The following is a 20,766-nucleotide window of genomic DNA, read 5'->3' as shown; positions in this document are numbered from 1 at the left end:
ATTCTCTGCGTGGGTTTTGCTCTTAAGATTTGCAATGACACCTTTCCTCTCAGGTGTCCTTGTCGATAGTGGGTTGTCCTCCGTTGCTGGGCAGGGGCTCTTGTAAGATGAGAGCTGGGATTAGAGGAGAGGCTTGCTGGAGATCCTGGAGGGAAAGAACACAGCGGGGGCTTGTTTTGTAAGATTTGATGGTTTTGTCTTCAGAGATCACTAGACAGGCTCCAGGTGTAACTCTAGAATTGGCACACCCTGTGACATTGTCAGGAAAAAAGGCCTATGCAAGCCACCAGTCTAACTGGGATAAAAACAGATATTTGAGTTAGGTTTTTGTATGTGTTATTGTTGTTGTTGGGTATCTTCAAAGGGAATTGTTTTAGCTATTGTTCATGTCAGCATTCTGAGGACCTGGCCTTTCCCCTTCTACACGGACACACTTGCAGATGGGCAGGGGCAGGGTGTGGCAATCCTGCTTACAGACTGGAGTAGGGAGCCTGGCAGAGTCAGTGACGGGCTCCTCCAGAAGAAGCTGGCCCCAGATGGACTGCATCTCTTTCCTGGTTCTCAGTTTGATCTTTACGATTTGCATGTTGAGTAGTTAATCTTCAGGATGGCTTCCTTTCAGCAGTAAACTATATAGAGACCATAAAAAGAGACCGTTTATTAGTTTTCTCTCCTTGTGATTTGTACATATGTCGTATGTATTTGCATGTTGAGCCAATGTGTAAGTGCTGCCTGTAGACAACAAGGCCTGCCTGTTGCATGTATTATCTAAGTAATCACACACACAAGTTCTGTGAGGTCTTGGTAGAAGGGCCTTTTCCTTGGCTGGTTTCTGGAGAAGCAGCAGGGCATGGTAGAGGGGAGAAGGGACTGTGGAGACAGGCTGCCAGGGTCCCGGCTCTGCCTCTCTCTGCTTGAATTTTCTTTTAGTGTCATTGTGAGTCATTGTGAATAGCAGATTAAATTCCTGTGGAACACAAAGAACATTGACTGGCCCAAGAAAGTGTCCAATAGTGTTAGTGCTGATGATGATGATGATGATGATGATGATGTTATTGTTGTTGGTTATGGTGATGAGGGTGATGGTGTTGATGATAACAGTGATTGTAGTGATGGTGGTCATGGTGATGGTGGTGATGATGATAATGATGGTGGTGATGATAATGGTGATGATGGTGGTGATGGTAATGGTGGAGAAGGGTTAGGGATGTATTCTCTGACTCAGGCTCATATTTTTACTGTTCCTTTTCTGGCTCATTCTTGATCTTAAAGACCCTTACTTTCGCATTTTAACCTCTTATAGTGCCACAAATTTCATATGTGGTTAAATTAGAAGAAAAGACTTCATTTTTAAGAAGCTGTTATGCTTGCACTTAGAGGCTCTCTTATCCCTGTTTCTGGAACTTTAACTACAAGAAAAGCCAAGGGAGGAAATGATGGTAAGCAGTGGGGTTAGGTGTTTGATTATGGTTCACCTCATGCTGCTCAAAACCCTGCTGATGCTGTTCCAGCTCTGTGCCTTCACTACAAGTTAGGGCTCTTGGTAACCTGTTCTCACTACTTCATCAAGTTCCCCTGGGTGGTTTAACATGTTCCAGTTTCCACTGATAACCCTTTTACAAACCCAACTTGGTCATATTTTAGATAGGCCAGTGGAGGGCACTGGAATGGTGACCTTGGTGTTCTGGTACTGAGTGGGTCTTGAGAGTTGTGAGTTCTGGGGCATTTGGCCCTGAGAGGGAGATTGGTCTAGGAGGAGCCAGAGTCAGACCAAGCAGAAGTGATCCTGTTGGAGAGGTGGTTTGCCTGGATCTGATAGTGGAATAGGAGAGAACAGACTGGAATGGAAAAGGATGGCACGGAATAAAGGAATGCTGCGAAGAGAGACAACCAGGAGCCTGAGGGAAATAAAAGCTGGAAAAGGGAGCAAAAAGGAAGCCAGAGTAAAAATGACTAGAGGGAGTTTTGTAAGAAATATTTGATGATGACTTTTTCCCTTCAGTTAATCAAACACATATTAAGTATCTCCTAGAATAAAAAGATGAGAAAGGTGTGTCTTGTCTTTGAGGGGCTCACAGCCTGGGGTAGAGTCCTGTGTTTATAGCCATCACAGTCTGAGTGAGGAGGCCAGTCTGTGAGGAGCTCACAGTCTGGATGGGTCCTATCTATGAGGAGCTTACAATCTATGGGGGGAGTCCTGTCTGTGAGGAGCTCACAGTCTTGGGGGGGCAGTCCTGTCTGTGAGGAGCTCACAGTCTGGGGGGACAGTCCTGTCTGTGAGGAGCTCACAGTCCATGGGGGGAGTCCTGTCTGTGAGGAGCTCACAGTCCATGGGGGGAGTCCTGTCTGTGAGGTGTCACAGTCTATGGGAGGTGTCCTGTATTTGAGGCCATCACCATCTGTGGCGGAGTCCTTTCTGTGAGGAGATCACAGTTTGAGGGAGGCGTCTTGTCTTTGAGGAGCTCACAGTCTGAGGAAGGAGTCCTTCTGTGAGGAGCTCATAGTCTGATGGGGGCGTCTTGTCTGTGAGGCCATCACAAAGTACAAATATTAAGTGATTATAGTTAAAGGCTTAGGGTAGGTGGGCAGGTCCCTAGGTATATGTGATTCAGTGCATGCTTTGTGCCAGCTGCTGTGTTAGAACCCAGGACATGGTGACAGTTACGATCAACAATGATCCTAAGGAGCGAGCAATGTGGCCAAGCCGTGACTGTGGCTTTGGGCCCTCTGCCCGGTCCCCTCCTGTCTCATTAACCAGTTACTGGGGACGAGGAGAGGCTGGCAAACTTGAGGGTAGATGCGTGAGAAGCAGAGGTGACGCCCAGGGCTCATCTCTCCCTTGGTAAATATGTGTAGAGTGTTGTATAAAAGGTTCTGACAAGCCTGTAAGACAGTGGCCTGGATTCCCAAGGCTCCTGGAGACATTTTGAAGAATAGCAGTTCCAAGACAACATGTAAAAATGTCGGGTGTTTCAGAGCCAGTTGCTGTGGGTAGTTGCTGCTGCAGTGGGAGCTGGGATGCTTACCCAGGTCTTTGGAAACCCCTCTTTGACAAGGGAGCTGACTTGTGGAATGCAGACCCTCAGCGGTGGAGGCGAGCATTCAGGCCGACTGGATCTGTGTGTCGTTGCTTGCAGGAAAGCCCATGAGAAAGGCACTCGCCACACACCTGCTGTCAGATGCGGGGTTAAGCTGAGGGAGGAGAAAGAACAGACTCCTGACGGGAAGCACTTGGAGGAGCTGACCTTGGACCCGGGAGCACTGAAATCCATCAACTCTTTCACTGGGCGTCTCTCAGCTTTTCATTTTTGCAAGTCGACAGATGAAAAGTGGCATCTCCCTTTATTATATTTTTCATTCTTCTGGTTATTACTGAGGTTGAGCATCTGAAAAGATACAGAAAGCTGTCTGTAATATTTATTTAGTAAACTAGCCTTTCAAATCCTTTGCTCATTTAAAAAATTATTTTATTTTCTTCTTGATTTCTAAGAATTCATTATATTATAAATATTAATCTTTTTATCTCTTATATTAGGCAGAATGTTTGCCGATTTTTGATGGATTTTTGACCTACAGAAATGTCAGTTTCTTATCATTCTACATTAGTATATTGTAAACATTCCAGGCAATTGCTTATCTAATTTTGTTTGTGGAGCGTTCATCATGTGAAAGTTTTAAGATTTGGCTTGTTCAAATCTCCCATCATTTCATTTAGTTTCTGTTTTTGTTCCTTATTTAGGAATGTCTTCCCTTCTCGCTGGTAATAAAGATGTTCTACGATATTTTACTGCAATATTCATTTCTGCTTTTCCAGTTCTGCTCCAGTTTCATGGTTGATTCATCTGGAATGCCTGTTGTTTATGCTATTTTCCATGAGTGAGCCCGTTTTCCCAGCGTGATTTATTGTGCAGTCCGACCTCTCTTAAGGGAGTTGTGACGACGTCTCTCTCCTATGCCGCGTTCTCACGTGTGGATGGGCCCGTTACACATGTCTGTTTTTGCAGAATTTGTTTTGTACTGTACAGTTTTATATCTTTTCACTTTGCCTCTTATAAGCATTGTCACGTATTAGATTTTTAGAAATCATGATTTTTGAATAGCTACTCAATATTCTATTTGTGGATACATAATTTTTTCTTTTTTCATTTTTTCATTGCTTTGGTAACTTCTTTTTTCCATGGCAGGAAGGAATCTTTGGTATCACTTTGTTCTACTCCTTGTTGCATACAATGAGAGGAGTGGCATTGCTGTCTCTCTCTATTTTTTGTACTTGTTGTGTGTGACTTAGTGGTGAAGCTGGGTCCTCCTACCTGCTTCTGCAGTCAATCTGTTTCCACATTGTATTAGGTAGGGTTCTCCACCGAAATAAAACCAAGAGGATGTATTCAGAGAAAGAGATCTGTTATAAGGAATTTGCTCACACAGTTATGGAGGCTGAGAAGTCCCAAGATCTGTAGTCGGCAAGCTGGAGACGCAGGAGAGCCGAGGTGTAGTTCCGACCCAAGTCCAAGTTCAAAAGCCGGAGAAGACTGATGTCCCAGCTTGAAGACACTCAGGCAGAGAGAAGGAATTCTTTCTTCCTCTGCCTTTTGTTCTATTCAGGCCCTCAATGGATTGGGTGAGGCCCACCTATATTGGGAAGGGTAATCTGCTTCACTCAGTCTACTGATTCAAATGTTAACCTCATTCAGAAACATGCTCCCAGACACACACAGAATAATGTTTAACCAAATATCCGGGCATCCTGTGGCCCAGTGAAGTTGACACATAAAATTAGCCATCACAAACATGTTTTGATTAAAGTATCTGAAAAAATCTAGCCCCATATGGATATGTATTTGGGGAAAAAAGGCATTTTATTAGGCTTTTCAGATTATTGTGGATATTCTTTTTAGATACTACACCAAAACTCAAGTGATAGTTTCTTTTTTGTGAGGAAGATTAGCCTTGAGGTAACATCCGATGCCAATTCTCCTCTTTTTGCTGAGGAATACTGGCCCTGGGCTAACATCTGTGCCCATCTTTCTCCACTTTATATGGGACACTGCCATAGCATGGCTTGACAAGCAGTGCATCAGTGTGTTCGCAGGATCTGAACCTGTGAACCCCCGGACCCCCGCAGCGGAGTGCACGCACTTAACTGCTAAGCCACTGGGCCGGCCCCTCAAGTGATAGTTTCTTAAAGTTAGGTTTCAGTGTGGAATCTGGCACCGAAGCAATGAGCTTTTCCTACTCTGCTCTGTTGAAATCCATTGGGCTATCTAGCACTTTGAGTGGGTCTTTTACCTGGGAACAACCATGTAACATCATTCACTGTCATTTGGAAAATATTGGTTCACTGAGTTAAGTGGATCTTCCAAATGTTGACACATTTGTTATACAATATCAAGAAAACCCCTACAATTGTTCATATCACCATCTGTTTTATCAGAAAAACCTTAGGAGTTGTCAAGCTCATGGCGATGGATACAAGTCCTCCAAAATGCTAATTTTCATTTGAAATCTCAAATTTTGTCATTGGCCAAATGCTGTCTGCTGTTTTGCTTATTGTGACAGGTGCACCTTGTTCATTTTTGAAACTGCTGAGCACTCAAGTCTGAGTAACTGTATGTTGCTGTCAGGAGTTCTTTCCAATACACATGATGTTCGCTGAGAGAGTGGCTAGTATAGCAGCCAGCTCACACTTGCACAGTGCTTCTCCCCATGCCCCACCATGCTCCGCTGTGCAGAGAAGTGCCCTGTGCACATGTCCCAGTTGGTCTCGCAGAAAGGGGAAAAAGTGAGAAGTGAGTACTGATTAAGTGGTGGACAGTGAGGACTGTATTCCATAGCAAAGGAGCAATACTTCCTGAAATCCCTCTACTACACACCGAGTGTGTAATGGTTCTCAAAAGATGTTAGGCGTCTTCTGTTAAGTGTGTTGTATCCCTGGATAATTTGGGTGAGTGTAGAGATGGCAAGAGGTGTGTGAACTGGTTAGTGAAATGTGATTAAGAGGCATAAACGGGTGGAAAATACAGAAGAGAAGGAACTGAAGGTGTATTATGGGGGCGACTTGGGCATTCATGGGAGGAGAGCTCAGGGTAACCTGAACACAGGGCCGCTTGAGAGTTACGTGGAGGGAGGTCTGTGGAAGTAGAGAGAACATCTAGCAACCCATGAGCCTGGCATTGGATGGAAGATCATGGGCCTTGAGAATTATTGGGTGCTCAGCACCCAGAAGCAAGGGAAATTGTAATTAAGAAAAACCCACAAGGGGCTGGCCCTGTGGCCTAGTGATTAAGTTCAGCACGCCCCGCTTTGGTGGCCCGGGTTCGGTTTCTGGGCGCAGACCTACACCACTCATCAGTGGCTGTGCTGTGGTGGCGACCCACATACAAAATAGAGGGAGATTGGCAATGATGTTAGCTCAGGGTGAATCTTCCTCAAGCAAAAAGAGGAAGATTGGCAACAGGTGTTAGCTCAGGGAGAATCTTCCTCAGCAGAAATAAATAGATAAATAAATAAATAAATAAAACAGGTTTATAAAAAAAAAAAAGAAAAGAAAAACCCACAAGAAGGAGGTGTTTAAAGAACAGAGTTGGTGTGTTGCAGTGGGATCTTCCGAAACTGGATGGATTGCAAGAGCAGAAGTGGCAATGCGAGGTGCGTCAGTGGTGCACCGGCCAGCCCTGTTCTGTGCTCTGTACGTATACTGCATGTTCCACTCTCCTCTCAACAACTCACTTCACAGATGAGGAAACTGAGCTCCAGATTGTGAGGTCTCTGACCTCCAGTTTGGAGGATGTGTTAATGATTTCAGCAGGAAGAAGTTGGACAAGGGTCCTGAAGGAGTGAAAGGCAATGGGTAAGAAGGCGAGTTTTTTTTTTTTAAACCAAAGTGACCTATTTGCCCTTAGGATTGATGAGATTCTTTTCACATAAGTAAGTGAAACTACGGAGATGCTGAGGAAATTGCAATGAACATATTTGTATAATGCATACATTTATGCCATCTCAATTTAAAACCATCAATAATGGTTTTAGGAGGCAGAATCACAAACTTAGAACAACCACATAGTGATGGTCCCAGAAATGCTGAGATTTACATGTTGAGTTTCATCCGGGAATGGAGCGTGGAGTCTCTGTTTTAGAACCTGCACAAGATTTTGCTCCTTAGAGGGACTGCTGGATTTTTTAAAAATGATTTTTTGTTAACTGAGTAATTCAGGACTGTTCATACAATTGAAAGTTGCCTAGGTTTATAGAAGTTTAATATTTAAAACAAAATACAATAGAAAACCCCAAAGATTCCACCAAAAAACTGTTAGAACAAATAATTCAATGAAGTTTTAGGATACAAAATCAACATACAGCAGTCAGTTGCATTTCTATACACTATGCATTTCTATTCTATAACAATGAACTATCTGAAAGAGAAATTAAGAAAGTATTCTAATTTTCAGTAACATCAAAAACAGTAAAATACTAAGGAGTAACTTTAACCAACAAGGTGAAAGACCTGTACACTGAAAACTATAAGACGTTGATGAAAGAAATTGAAGGCCACACAAATAAATGGAAAGATATCCTCTGTTCTTGGATTGGAAGAATTAATATTGTGAAAATGTCCACACTACCTAAAGTGATATACAGATTCAATGCAATCTTTATCACAATTCCAATGGCATTTTTAACAGGAATAGGAAAAAAATCCTGAAATTTTTATGGAACCACAGAAGACCCCAAATAGCCAAAGCAATCTTGAGAAAGAGCAGAGCTGGAGGCATCACGCTTCTGATTTCAAACTATATTACAAAGTTGTAATAATCAAACAGTATGGTACTGACATAAAAACAGATATATAGATCAATGGAACAGAATAGAAAGCCCAGAAATAAATCCACTCATATAAGGTCAAAGGAGCCAAGACAAAGGAGCCAAGAATATACAATGGGGAGAATACAGCCTATTCAGTAAATAGTGTTGGGAAAACTGGACAGCCACATGCAAAAGAATGAACCTGGACCACTATCTTACACCGTACACAAAAATGAACTCAAACTGGATTACTTTTAACTGTAAGATCTGAAACTGGAAAACTCCTAGAAGAAACGTAAGTGGTAAGCTCCTTGACATGGGTCTTGGTGATGATTTTTTGGATTTGACACAAAAAGCAAAGGCAACAAAAGCAAAAATCAAGTGGGACTATGTGAAACTAAAAAGCTTCTGCACAGCAAAGGAAAGCATCAACAAACTGAAAAGGCAGCCAGTGGAATGGGAGAAAATACTTGAAAATCACATATCTGAGAAAGGATTAATATCTCAAATATGTAAAGAACTCAATAGCAAAAAACCAAACCGATTAAAAGTGGGCAAAGGAAATGAATAGACATTTGTCCAAAGAAGACATACAAATGGCCAACAGGTACATGAGAAGGTCTCAACATCACTACTCATCATGGAAATGCAGATCAAAACCAAAGATAGCACCTTTGGTTATCGTCAAAAAGACAAGAAATAACAAGTGTTGTGAGGATGTAGAGAAAAGGGAACCCTTGTGCACTGTTGGTAGGAATATAAATTGGTGCAGCCAGTATGGAAAACAGTATGGAGGTTTCTCAAAAGATTAAAAATAGAATTGCAATATAATCTAGCAATTCCACCTCTGAGTATATACCCAAAGAAATAAAATCACTATGTCGAGGAGCTATCTGCACCCCCATGTTCATTGAAGCATTATTTGCAACAGCCAAGATATGGAAATGACCTAAGTGTCCGTTGATGGATGAATGAATAAAGAAGATGTGGTATTTATATACAGTGGTATATTATTCAGCCATAAAAAAGAATGAAATCTTGCCATTTGTGACAACATAGATGGGCATTGAGGGTATTATGCTAAGTGAGATGTCAGACAGAGAAAGACAAATACTGTATGATTTCACTTATATGTGGAAGATAAAAAACAAAAATCAAACTCATAGAAACAGGAAGGAGAATGATGGTTACCAGGGGCTGGGGAGTGGGGAAATGGGGAGATGTTGGTCAATAGTACAAACTTCTAGTTATAGGATGAATCAGTTCTGAGGATGTCATGTACAGCATAGTGACTGTAGTTAGCAACACTGTATTGTATACCTGAAATTTACTAAGAGAGTAGGTCTTAAGTGTTCTCACCACACACACAACAAAATGTTAACTGTGTGAGGTGCTGGAGGTGTTAATTAACTTGATTGTGGTAATTATTTCACAGTGTATATGTATATCAAATCATCATGTTGTACACTTTAAATATATACGATTTTGTTTGTCAATTATACCTCAGTAAAGCTGGAAGAAAACAACAAAGTACGAGCTGCCGGCGTCCGCTTCTGAGAGAGTGGTGGATGCGAGAGCCTGAGGGTCAGAGTAAATACGTACATTTTGTCCTTTTGGGCCTGCGTGGTTTGGGGATGCAGGTTGTCGGGAAAGTTCTGGTGCTTTCTGTGGCCTCCCTTCTCCCTGGGGACTGCACTACACAGAGAGGTGGTGAGGTTAGAGGGTCCCGCCCCCACCCCACCGTGTGCAGCCCTGCTGGTCACCAGCTTCTGAAGGCAGCCCTAGAACAGGTACGAGTTGGTAGACAGTTGTCTGAGGAATGACACTTCAGGTCTCACCCCAGACCCCAGTCTCCTGTCAGTCAATGGGCAGAAGATCTGTAGCTCTTGCATGGGGTGCAGTGAAAGTTCAGCAATGCCTGTGCAGTGAAAGCTTCTCACAGTGCAGTCTGTGCACGGGTGGGTGCTCACCCTGTTAGCTGCCGTTCCTCCTGTTTGTGTCGCTATTTCAAGGAGCTGGCGATATGCAATGAATGTTGCCGTCCCTGGGTGAGCTTGGCCCCGGGCAGGAAAGGTGGACACACAGAGATTACTTTGAAACAACAGGCCATGGGATGAATGCTGGAGAGAGGAAGGTGTCCAAGGGGCTTCTGGAACACGTTTGGGCACTTAGCCCTGCCTGGGAGGGGCAGGTGGAGGGAGGGTGGGCTTCCTGGTGTGGGAAGCACCTCCTGCCTTCAGTCTTGAAGAAAGTCTGCTTGACACGGAGGGTATGTGGAAAATTCTGGGCAGAGACAGCAGAGCAGGGCCAAGGAGGCGCATGAGGATGGTGTGAGTGTGGTACTGGTGTCAGGGAGGAGAGGCTATTGGAGCTATTGGCATCAGCCACGGAGGATGTTGGATCAGTGCCGAGGAGACTGTGCTTTCTCCTGTAGGCGAAAGGATTGGACAGTGAGTCTGGACACTGTTCACTTCAGTGTTTATAATGTGTTGGAAAGGCAGGTATGGCTGGATGAGAAGCTGGGGCCCGGGGTGGAGAGGGGCTGGAATCCCAGCCTGCACAGGCCACAGCTTGGCCCCTCCCTCTCCGTGATGGGGTGGTTATGAAGATCAATTGCAGTAACACACGGGAAAGCATCTTGCACAGGGCCGGGCACAGCTCCCACAGATGGATGGCTGAATTGCTGCTCTGAGGAGAAAGCAAGGGACCAGCTGTTGGATGGGAAGTCCATAGAACTTTGAGGGTCACCTACCTACATACCAGAAACAGTGGGTCCATCTCTTGAGATCTCTGCCTTAGTGCTTTATGTAATTTCGCTGTGATTAGTTAACCTTTGCGAATGTGATGATTTTGCCCTGCAATGCCCCATGGCTCTCTTGTGTTAGAGTCGGCCATCCACTGTGAATATCACACAACTGTCCCTGTGCATCCACTGACCCTTTCAGGCTGTGCTGTCCCTTGGTATTAATTATCTGCTGCTGCATAACAAATTACCGCAAAAGTTAGCCTGATGATAGCATCTATTATTTCTCAGCATTTCTGTGGGTCAGGCATTTGGGAATTATGTGGCTGGGCAGTGCTGGCTCAGGGTCTCTTAAGAGGCTGCGTAATCTGAAGGCTTGACTGGGACCGGAGGCCCTGCTTTCTGAGGTGACTCCCTCCCACAGCTGGCGAGGTGGTGCTGGCTGCTGGCGGGAGGCCTCGGTTCCTCCCGTGTGGGCCTCTCCACAGGGCTGCTTTAGTGCCCTCAGAACATTGCCCCTGGCTCTCCTCAGAAGAGGTGGTCCAGGAGACCAGGGCAGAAGTCACACTGCCGGGTCACACAGACCAGCTTAGAGTCACTGTGGGAGGGGACTGCACACGGGCACGGGCACCAGAGGATCACTGAGGCCACCTTGGGGGCTGACCACTGCATGAGGTCATGCTCCAGTCCCAGGCTGCTGAGCAGCCCGCCGGTCTAGTTCAGGGTGTGGGCAGAGCATCCTGTGGGTCCGGGGGATCCTTCACCTGCGTTTCTGCTCCTTCTTACTTACCTGAAGGCCAAGGGCCTCCCAACTGCCCTCCTCTTCATCTGCCCTTGCTGCTGGCCTCCTGCTCCTGGCTGTTCTTCTGTCCGGAATTTTAATCTGATGTGGAAGCCCCTTTAATTCCAACGGCAAGTGTGTCTTGATTAGGAAAGCACTCATTGCTTTTGCAGGGTACCCATGGGAAGATGTGGAATAAATATTTGTGAATAATTTTGCAAACATCAAAGGCATGGAAGGACAGCTTAAGAAATAGATCTTGCAAAGATAACAACCCTGGCTGTTCTCCACTTGAGTTCCAGTAACTGCCAGCCACTGGCCAAGTTACTTTGTTTTATTCTCATTCAATCCTACTCGGACCTTTATGATTTCAGTATTTCTGTCCCCAGCTCACAGAAAGGAGAGGGATGGTATGGGGGTGAAAAGTTTGAGCCTTGAAGCGCTGAGCCAGGGTTTGGGGCCCGTCTCCTGGCCTCCAAGGCCTTGTTTTTCCAGGGCCCCACACACTTCCAGATGACAGTGTTTCAAAGCAGGGTCCCTTGAGTGGTTCCATTTTGGCATTGCAGTAATCCTGGGAGAGGAAACAGGGTGGTCCCCGGCCCTGCCTAGGGCAGCCCAGCTGGACAGGGCCAGGAAGCCCTCAGGCACATGCCTCCCAGCCCAGGTCCCTGTCCCTCGTCCCACAGCTGCTCCCAGGGGTTCACCAAGGTGGGGGAGGTGAGGGAGTGCACCAGATGCCACTTGGAGCCTGCATGGGAGCCTGCAATGGGGTTATTCATTCTTCAGCCTCCCTGTCCTGCCATCTCTGCCTGGAAATGTCGGCGGGGCAGGGCCACATGCCTGAGCTGCTGTAGGGTGGGGGCAGCTTTCAAGTCTTGTCAGCACAGCTGCAGCCTCTGGAGGGCGGGCCTGTGAAATCTGCATTGGTTCCGGCTCTAAATCTGCATTGTTGGGGCCTCGGAACCGACACATGCCTCTCGCCATCCACACAATAGCCCCGGTTGGAGGATTCCCCCGTAGGAATTTAGACATGGATTTATTCTGACAGTCAGTTCTTAGTTGTCGGAAGTGGAAGGAGTGTGGAACTCAAATGTGCGACTTTCTCACTAAAGGTGCCAGTCCTGATTCTTATGGGGCATTTTCAAGTTTCTCTTCCTTCCTCAGGGAGAAGCTATAATTTCCAGGCAAACATTAATGCTTTTTACTGCTCAGATTCACCGCCTTTCTTCAGGGATCCAATTTGGCTGCACATACCCCTGGAAAAGCCAGTCTGTTTGGAACTGCTCCCAGGAGGTCCCCATCTGCGCATCGGAGACCTTGCTATCAGAACAGCTGTAGCCGGATCCTTGCACACCATGTCCACCCCACACTCTGTTGAAACTCAGCGTTGCGTCATAGGTGACCAAATTCCCTCAATCCGGATCTTTTCAAGAATTGAGAGTTTGGAGATGTAAAAGGTTTCACTGCAGAGACCGTTCGACGCACACATTCTTTCTCTTTCTTTTCCAGCCTGCAAGTATTCCTGCCACAAGAAATGTGAAGCCAAGGTAAGTGTTGCGTTGCTTTCCCATGGGGCTTTTTATGGCCGAATTGGCCTTCGTTGAATGATGTGCATAAAAGGGGGACTGCTTTGGGCCGTGGCCACAGAAATGGAACTCTTAAGAAACAGCTACTAGATGCTTTCCGATAGGGTGTATACTTTTCGTCTCAGGAATAAACTGAAGAGCTATGAAATTCATGGTTTTAATTATAGAAAATAACTCTGAAGAATTTGGTTTCACGTGAGAATTCAGTAATTTTGTCCTGGCTGTGTCACAGCCGTTTCTCCATAACAAGTGATCCCTTCTTTCTAATTACACGGACAAGCTGTTTTTCAGGGGAGAGAGAGGACAGGAATAGGGTCTCGGGCATTTGCCTGGCCTTGAAGACTTTTCTGGCTTCTTTTTGAGGGTGGTTGTTCGTGGGTTGGTTGGGGTTTTCACTGTCGTGGAAGTCTGGGGACCCTGAATCGGGATAGTTGTCCTGCATTTGCACGTCCCCTGGAGGGGTAAATTGCCAAGTGGCCTGCTCGAAGCACTAGAGGCCTGGGTTGCTTGGTTGGGTTTAGGACTTTAACTGGGGGAAATGGCACATGAGGAGATGCAGGAGCCCCTAGGGTGGGCCCTGGTTTTCTACCTGGGTCACTGTGTCTGCACCTCCCACATTTTTCAGGCATGATGTTGGTTGGAAATGGAGCCAGATTGCAAGTATCTTTCCCGCTGACTGACTGGCCCTGCTTTTGTGGGAGCCTGCCAGATGTCCTGCAGGCTGCCCCTGTGGCTGGAGGTCGGGGGAGATGGGGTTTTAGAGAGTCTTGGGACTTTGTTGCTGCTGTGGACCTCCGGGGTTACCTGTTCCTGAGACTTTCCAACTGGTCCTTGGGCTCTGACTGGAAGGAACGCATACTGGAAGTGGGCTTCACACCATGAGCTGGCTTCTTGTTCTTGTGTTCTGCACGGGAGGACTGGGGTTCTGGTTTCCGCCACCCTCCACCGACACACACACAGGGATGCATGCACACACTTCACACACACACCTGCACACCCACAGTCAACTCACACACACATTTGTATGTATACACATACACATGCACACACACTTGCACATACATGCACACACAATGCACATCTGACATGCACAGACGCACACAGGCACATACACACACATGCACACACGTAGTTGGAAGAACCAGCCCTATTTGTTTTCAAGAAAGACATTAAATGACTTTTCTTTTTAAACTTTTCATTATGGAGAATCTGGGACACATGCAGAAGTAGAGAGGATAGTACAGAGCTCCGTGCGACACTGTTACTGAAGCCTGCAACTCGTTCTTTCCTCTCCAAACCCCATCCCCTGCCTCTTCAGAGAAGTCACATGATGTGTGTTTTGAGCCATTTCAGGAACAGGCACTCGCCCGTGGAGGGGCTTCAGGGCATCTCTGCCGTCACTTTCCGCTCTTACTCTGGAGACGGCTTCCCCTTTTCAGCGAGGTCCGGAGTTCCCACCCTCACACTTGTAGCTTGTAGAGCAGCTGGTTTCCGACCCTGGTTTATTTTAGGTCTGCTTCACCTGCACGTACGCTCTTCTCTCCCGTGTGCTGTGCACCGTTGATGGAAGTGACTGTGCGGAGCAGAGACGCCCATGTGCAGGGAGAGTGGGGTAAACACCAGCTGGGAGAATGTTTCTGATTTCTGAGAGGGTTTTTCCCCACCCCCTCATGTGGATTTAGATGTCCTCCATGCTGAGGGTCTCCGTGGTGGTGAGCCCTGCCCTGCATAGCTTCCGTCTCGTCACTGCGGTGGAGCAGACAGGGGAGAGCCACCCCCAGAGGTACTGCCTGTCCCGTGTCGTTCCTGCACGTGCGTGCGTGTATGTGCACGTGAATGTGTATGCTTGTGATGTCGGGGTGTGCATTGTGGGTGTGTGCTTGTGTGTGCCTCCACCTGGGACGGTACTGCTGGCCTGGCTGCTCCTGACCTGCAGCTGCTGTGGGCACCATCTCTTAAGGGGGCCTAGTGCCAGCTACTTAGGGAATTCAATTCTTTGGTTTAAAGAATATTCCAAAAGTCTTAGCTATCACTTATGGCATTTCTAACTGCAATAATTGGCAGTTTGCTGAGAGGTAGATAAGCTTTTGCTTTTATTAGATCGTGTTGGGGGGGAAGATATCCGTATTCTTTGTTTTCTAATGCAGCTTTGAATGGCAGGAGAGAATGCCACCAGTAATAACAAAGCCCCTTCTTATTCCGAAGCTGCTGGGCATACGAGGGGCCTAAGTTCTCAGGGGCCCCTGGAGATGAGCAGGGGCGGCTCGGTCTCCCAGGTCTCCCAGGAGCTGAGACGTGGCTGTCCTTGACAGTTTGGGCCCTTGGTTACCGCATGTGTGTATGTAACTGTGTGGGCTCCCTAAACGCAGGCACGCCCTGATTTCTGGGGAGACCGTGAAGCTTTGGTTAAGAACACAGGCTTTGGCCTAACGTCTGACCCGGTCCAGCCACTTACAGACTTGGGGATGGTGTGTGCCGAGGGTCCCCTCTGTCACGGGAGCCCGCATGCCTACGTCAGCAGGTGGGAACACCCGAGGAGTGACGGCTGCCGAGCGTGTGGCACGCTCCCCAGAGCGTGTTATTGTGCTAGTGTGGGATGAATGCTGTTGGCATTGTCATCGTTCTGCTATGCCAGGCCACCGTCAGAGACTCCCAAGCAGGACTGGGATGTCCTTGCATAGAGTGGATGATGTGGAGGGGCTGAGCCATGGCTGGGGGCTCAGGCAGGGAAACCGAGTCATGAGCTGAGACGCTAGAGGCCCTGATGGACCGAGGTTACTCTTTTCCTGGCCGTCAGGCAGTGTGTCCCCTCAGGCGAGGCCATGGGGGTCAGATGGCACACAGAGGCAGAGACCTGGGCTTTAATGCCAGCGGGAACTTCTCGTCTGCTGGAGCAAGTCCAGTTCCCCGGGGCCTCAGTTTCTTCATGCGTAAAATGGGTGAATAATACTTCCTACGATCTGCTTGAAAATGGCTTGCTCTTAGCTGTTAATTGTGGTAATATTAATTATTTAGGCTTTAAGGAAGTCACATAACTTAAGTATAGTTACTGGAAAGTTTGGGATTCCAAATATTTTGCTCCCTGGGAGGCTGTGCTTGTTCACCAGATCCTCATGAGCTGTTTGGGCATCATGACTTGGTTTTTTCCTGGCCGCTGGTTGACTCATTGGCAAGAGAAAAAAGGAAATAGGAGAAATAAACTGGTTTTAGGAAGGCAGATGATGGTGAGGAGACACAGGGTGGGATGGGGTCCCTATTGGTGCCCCTGAAGCAAGGCAAAGCTGGGGTTCTGCTGAGCTTTGGCGAGCAAGCAGGAGCACCGTGAAAATGGGAATCACGTCCTTGGTGCTCGAGGCCCCAGGCACCGGTCCCTCCACGTCCGCCCACCCCAACACACCTGCTCGTAGAGGTGCATCCGGTGCAGGCTGTTAAGTATTGTCTTGAATCATGAGAGGTTACATCTACCTGCAGATAATTTTTGGCAAATGTAAGACCCCACACAGGGACCGAAAAGTGAGTTGGCAGGGCTGGGACAGGCATGTGGTGGTGTGGAGCACCACCTCCTGGAGGGTCCCCACACTGAGCCCGCCCGAGTCCCCTGCCATCTGGCTCAGAAGGTGTTCTCAGACCCCTTTGTCCTTTCCTCGCCCTGCACAGCGTGCTGCCCAGGGCCAGCTCTCTTCTTTTCCTGGACACGCTTTGATCGTTGGAGATAAAGACCTGGACCTCAGGGGCTGCCCACCTTGATGAGGAGGAAACCAGCTTTCAGACCAGGAGAGGAGTCCGGGGCTTTGCCCGGCCTCTGGCTCCTGCAGGGGCCTCTTCTTCCTTTGTCCTCGCTGTGGCTGTCACGTGGCCCAAGCTGGGAGCTGTCACCCACCTCCACCTCCCACTAGAAGCAGAGCTCTCTGTAGTAGACACGCTGCTCCTCTCCCTGAAGAGAGCGTAGGAGGCAAGCATGACTATGCGGGGATGCAGGAGGAGTCGCCCCGAAGGCCTCACTCCCCAGAAGCCCACCAGCCAGCCCTGAACTACTGGGGGAGCACCAGCCTTCCTACAGTTCAAGCTCCGGGCTGCCCTCTCTCTGCCCGGCCTGTGCTGTGAGCAGGGTTGGGCGCCGTGAGCATGTGGGGAAGGAGTGAATCTGATTGTGTTCAGTGCCACAGCATTCAAGACGGAGGGGACCACCTTCACGTCCCCATGAGATGTCAGTGGTGGCCTTTATTCATTGGGACCCAAGTCTTTCCTGGGAACAGATGACCTGAATTTGTTAGTAAAAAGCAAGGACTGAGTTTTCCATAGAAAGCAACTAGCCCTGTGAGCACAGAGCTTGCAACAGTCTGTGTGCTCGTCACTCCCTACCTCCCACTTACATGTCCTGTGGCTTTGAGTAGCGTGATAATCTCATCTGAAACCTGGTGGGCAGTCGCTGTCTGACAGGCTGGTTTTGGGGTGACGTGAGATCGCAGACCTAAATATCTGGCCAGCAGCTGGCTTATAATGTGGGCCCAGAAGTAAAAGAAATCAGCTACATTATTGAGGGATTATCAATAATCTGCTGAACGCTTTGCTATTCCATCATTTAATTATCACAGCCTCCCTCGGAGGTAGTCCTGTTCTTGCCCTGGTCTTAAGGTGACGGCTGAGACTTGAAGGGGTCGCATTGCCCACCTGGTGGACAGGGCCAGGACCCCAGCGCCACGTCCTACCCCAGCCCAAGCTGCAAACGCTGGGCCCTGGCCTGGTCTCCCTCCTGGGTCTCAGTGAATATTTACATATCCCTCTTTCTCCCTTCCTCCCTACTCCTGGCACTAAGGGAGGAGGCGGTTAATTTTTAAACCTGCCAGTTCAACAAACATTTCCTGATTTCCCTCTGGGCCGGGCACCCAGCTGGTGCCCAGACATCACTCCCTGACCACGGGTCCATTTTGGCTAGAGGATTCCATTTATCCACCTGTGTTAGACAGATGTGCCCATGTGTTTTAACTCTGGACAGCTGATTTTTGGTTGTTTTTAAAATTAATAAGTGTTATTTTTTAGAGTAGTTTTAGGTTCACAGCAAAATCGAGGGGAAAATAGAATTCACACACTCACAGCCTCTCCCACCAACAACATGTGCACAGGTGTGTTGTATTTGTTACAATTGATGAGCCAATATGGATACATTATTGTTAACTAATATCCATGGTTTACATTAGGGTTCACTCTTGGTGTTGTGCATTCTGTGGGTTTGGACATGTATCCACCATCATAGTATCACAGAGTTGTTTCATTGCCCTAAAAATCCTCTGTGCTCCACTGTTTCATCCCTCCTTCCCCCTACCCCCTGGAAATCACTGATCTTTTTACTGTCTCCATGGTTTGGCTTTTCCAGAATGTCAGAGTTGGAATCATACAGTATGTAGCCTTTTCAGATTGGCTTCTTTCACTTGGTAATATGCATTTAAAGTTCCTCCATGTCTCTTCATGGCCTGAGAGCTCATATCTTTTTAGTGCTGAATAATAGTCCATTATCTGGATGGACCAATTTCTTTATCCATCCACCTACTGAAGGACATCTCGAGGTTGCTCCCATGTCTTGTTTTTTACTTTTGTGGGTTGTCACTGGAGTCAGAAGGGCCATTAAGCATTTTTTAATTTTGTTCTTCCTAAGGGCACTTTTGTTTCCTTTTCCATAAGATCCCTTTCCTGGTAGGCTGTCCTCACCAATCTTTTTTTGAGTCACTGCAATGAGAAGAAAAGTCACTTTATAAATTTAACCTCACTTGAGGCACATTCGTGGCTGTGGCTGTCTTCCCACCAGGAACTGTTATTCCTGAGGCCCGGAGTTTGCCAATGGCCCCGCATGCGACTTCCCACCAACGGGAGCCACAGTCTGGGCTCTGGGTTTCTCTTAAAGTCAGCAAGCCACATGTGGCTGCGTCACGAAAGGGTGTGCAATTTTATACAAGCACGGCAGTTTCCTTTGTACGGAAATTAATGTTTTTAAACCCCAAATAATCTGGGCCCCAACAGGGGCATCGACTGTGGGATCTCGGAGCTGTTTTGGGCTTGAAGGCGGCCAGCAGGACCGAGCCACTGTTAACTGGAGAAGCATGTCTACCAAATGCCTCCACCATCAGCAGTTCTGGCGTCTCCTTTCATCGGCACCATTCTGCACACTGTCTCCGGGGGTCCCCACGGGGACCCTGCTGGGTGCTGGACGTGTCGGCAGCCACTGTGTCACTGTTTTACGCCAGAGGAAACAGAGGCTTCTGAAGCTGGTGGTGATGTGTGGTGGGTGACAGGACCGAGGGGCTTGTATGTTGAGTGTCGTTCTCACTTCCTCGAAACTTCATCATTTGCTCTTTAGTGCGACCTAGGTTTTAGCTATAGTTGTGTAGGATTTACTAGCCCTGCCCCAAAAAGCCCAGAATGGAATTATAATCTTCTTTTGAAATAACACATTTATTTTAAATAAGTCATTTAATTAAAAATCTGCCTGGGGGCCGGCCCAGCGACATAGCGGTTAAGTGTGTGTGCTCTGCTTCAGCGGCCCGGGGTTCGCGGGTTCGGATCCCAGGCACGCACGGCACACTGATTGTCAAGCTGTGCTGTGGCGGCGTCCCGTATAAAGTAGAGGAAGATGGGCATGGCTGTTAGCCCAGGGCCAGTCTTCCTCAGCAAAAAGAGGAGGATTGGCATCAGATGTTAGCTCAGGGCTGATCTTCCTCAGCGCAAAAAAAAAAAATCTGTCCTTCTGTTTTCTCTAAATTGTCACTTTTCATTGCATATTGTGCTGTAGCTAATAGACAGGCCTCCACGCACACCTCACGTGAACCTGCACTCACCTGTGGCACCATCTGGCCAAGTGGCGAGTTACCTAATTAGCAGGGGTCGTCCCTCCTGGGCTGGAGGCGCGAAGGGCAGCGGGCAAACCTGGGCCTGCTGCAAGGCCACGTGCACTTTGCTGTTTGGACGGAGACTTGTGAGGTGCCCTTGGAGCCTGCTTCTGAGCCGGATCCTCCTCATTCCACACCGGTGCTAACCTGAGGAAGTGGCCGTCCCCTCACCACACCCTGTGTGGGGGAGCCGCTGGGCTTGCTTGTCACAAACTCTTGGCTAGTGATGTCCTGTGAGGGGAGAGGACTGAGCCTGGGCGTTGCTCAAGTTTCTCAGAATTGCTCTTGGAAATGCTGTCAGAGCTGGGCGCACGTGTTTCTGTGACTTCACTAGTGGTGGGCGCCATGCTTTTAGGGAAGGCTTGACGTTTGCTAAATCCTGGAATCATTGGCACCAGTGTGCTGTGCAGGGTGGTGCTCCTGCCTTCAGTGGCAGCATCTTCCTTCAAGGCTCCACTCAGACCTGAAGTCAGCTCCATGAGAGTTTTAGTGTCATCAGTTTTGTTTTAATTAATGAGAAAATGATTGCAATATGTGCATAGTGTCACAAGGCGACTTTTGAAGAGCTGCAGTCATTTACGTGTGTACATTCTGGAAAGTTCTTTCAAGAATAGCTCTTCCTGCGCAGTCATATTCAGCCAGTTCATCTTGTGGTCCTTTCCAGAGAGACCATCTGAGTGAGGCCTGTGTGACAAATTAGCCACTGTCCTGTGTCCCCCACATCAGCAGGCCTCGAGGGACGGGAGGAATGGTAGCAGTAATAGTTTGAAATATTTTTGGCAAATTAATTCCAGTTTATTATTGGACTCACCTTTTGCAAAGGGGACTCAGTTACACGTAAGATGATCAAATGCGGGTCTGTGTGGAGTCTTGCATGAACCTGAAATACGGGAGGATGTGGAACAACAGTTCGAGCCCGCGGGCTCACTGAGGCCCAGGAGGGACAGCTGCCGGCACCTGCCTGGCACCTTCAGG

General features: G+C 47.7%; 1 protein-coding gene across 7 annotated transcripts in view; it reads left to right on the top strand.

Moving 5' to 3' along the window:
• Positions 1-20,766, top strand: part of TNS3 (tensin 3) — a 256,326-nt gene that overhangs the window by 50,360 nt on the left and 185,200 nt on the right. For 3 of the 7 annotated variants that reach the window (XM_087431156.1, XM_087431094.1, XM_087430669.1), the window contains exons 3-4: positions 12,537-12,722; positions 12,834-12,871. The exons of 1 other annotated variant lie outside the window; for it this stretch is intronic. In XM_087431156.1, coding sequence (XP_087287282.1) covers positions 12,680-12,722; positions 12,834-12,871 — 81 coding nt within the window. In that variant the 5' untranslated portion in view covers positions 12,537-12,679. The remainder of the gene's footprint in view (positions 1-12,536; positions 12,723-12,833; positions 12,872-20,766) is intronic. 3 more of the 7 variants (XM_087431210.1, XM_087430843.1, XM_087430792.1) reach the window with 1 other exon arrangement.

Source organism: Ceratotherium simum, chromosome 1 (genome assembly GCF_057802395.1).
Source record: "Ceratotherium simum simum isolate JZ-2026a chromosome 1, ASM5780239v1, whole genome shotgun sequence".
Classification (NCBI taxonomy): Eukaryota; Metazoa; Chordata; class Mammalia; order Perissodactyla; family Rhinocerotidae; genus Ceratotherium; species Ceratotherium simum.
This window is presented reverse-complemented; position numbering and strand designations above follow the sequence as displayed.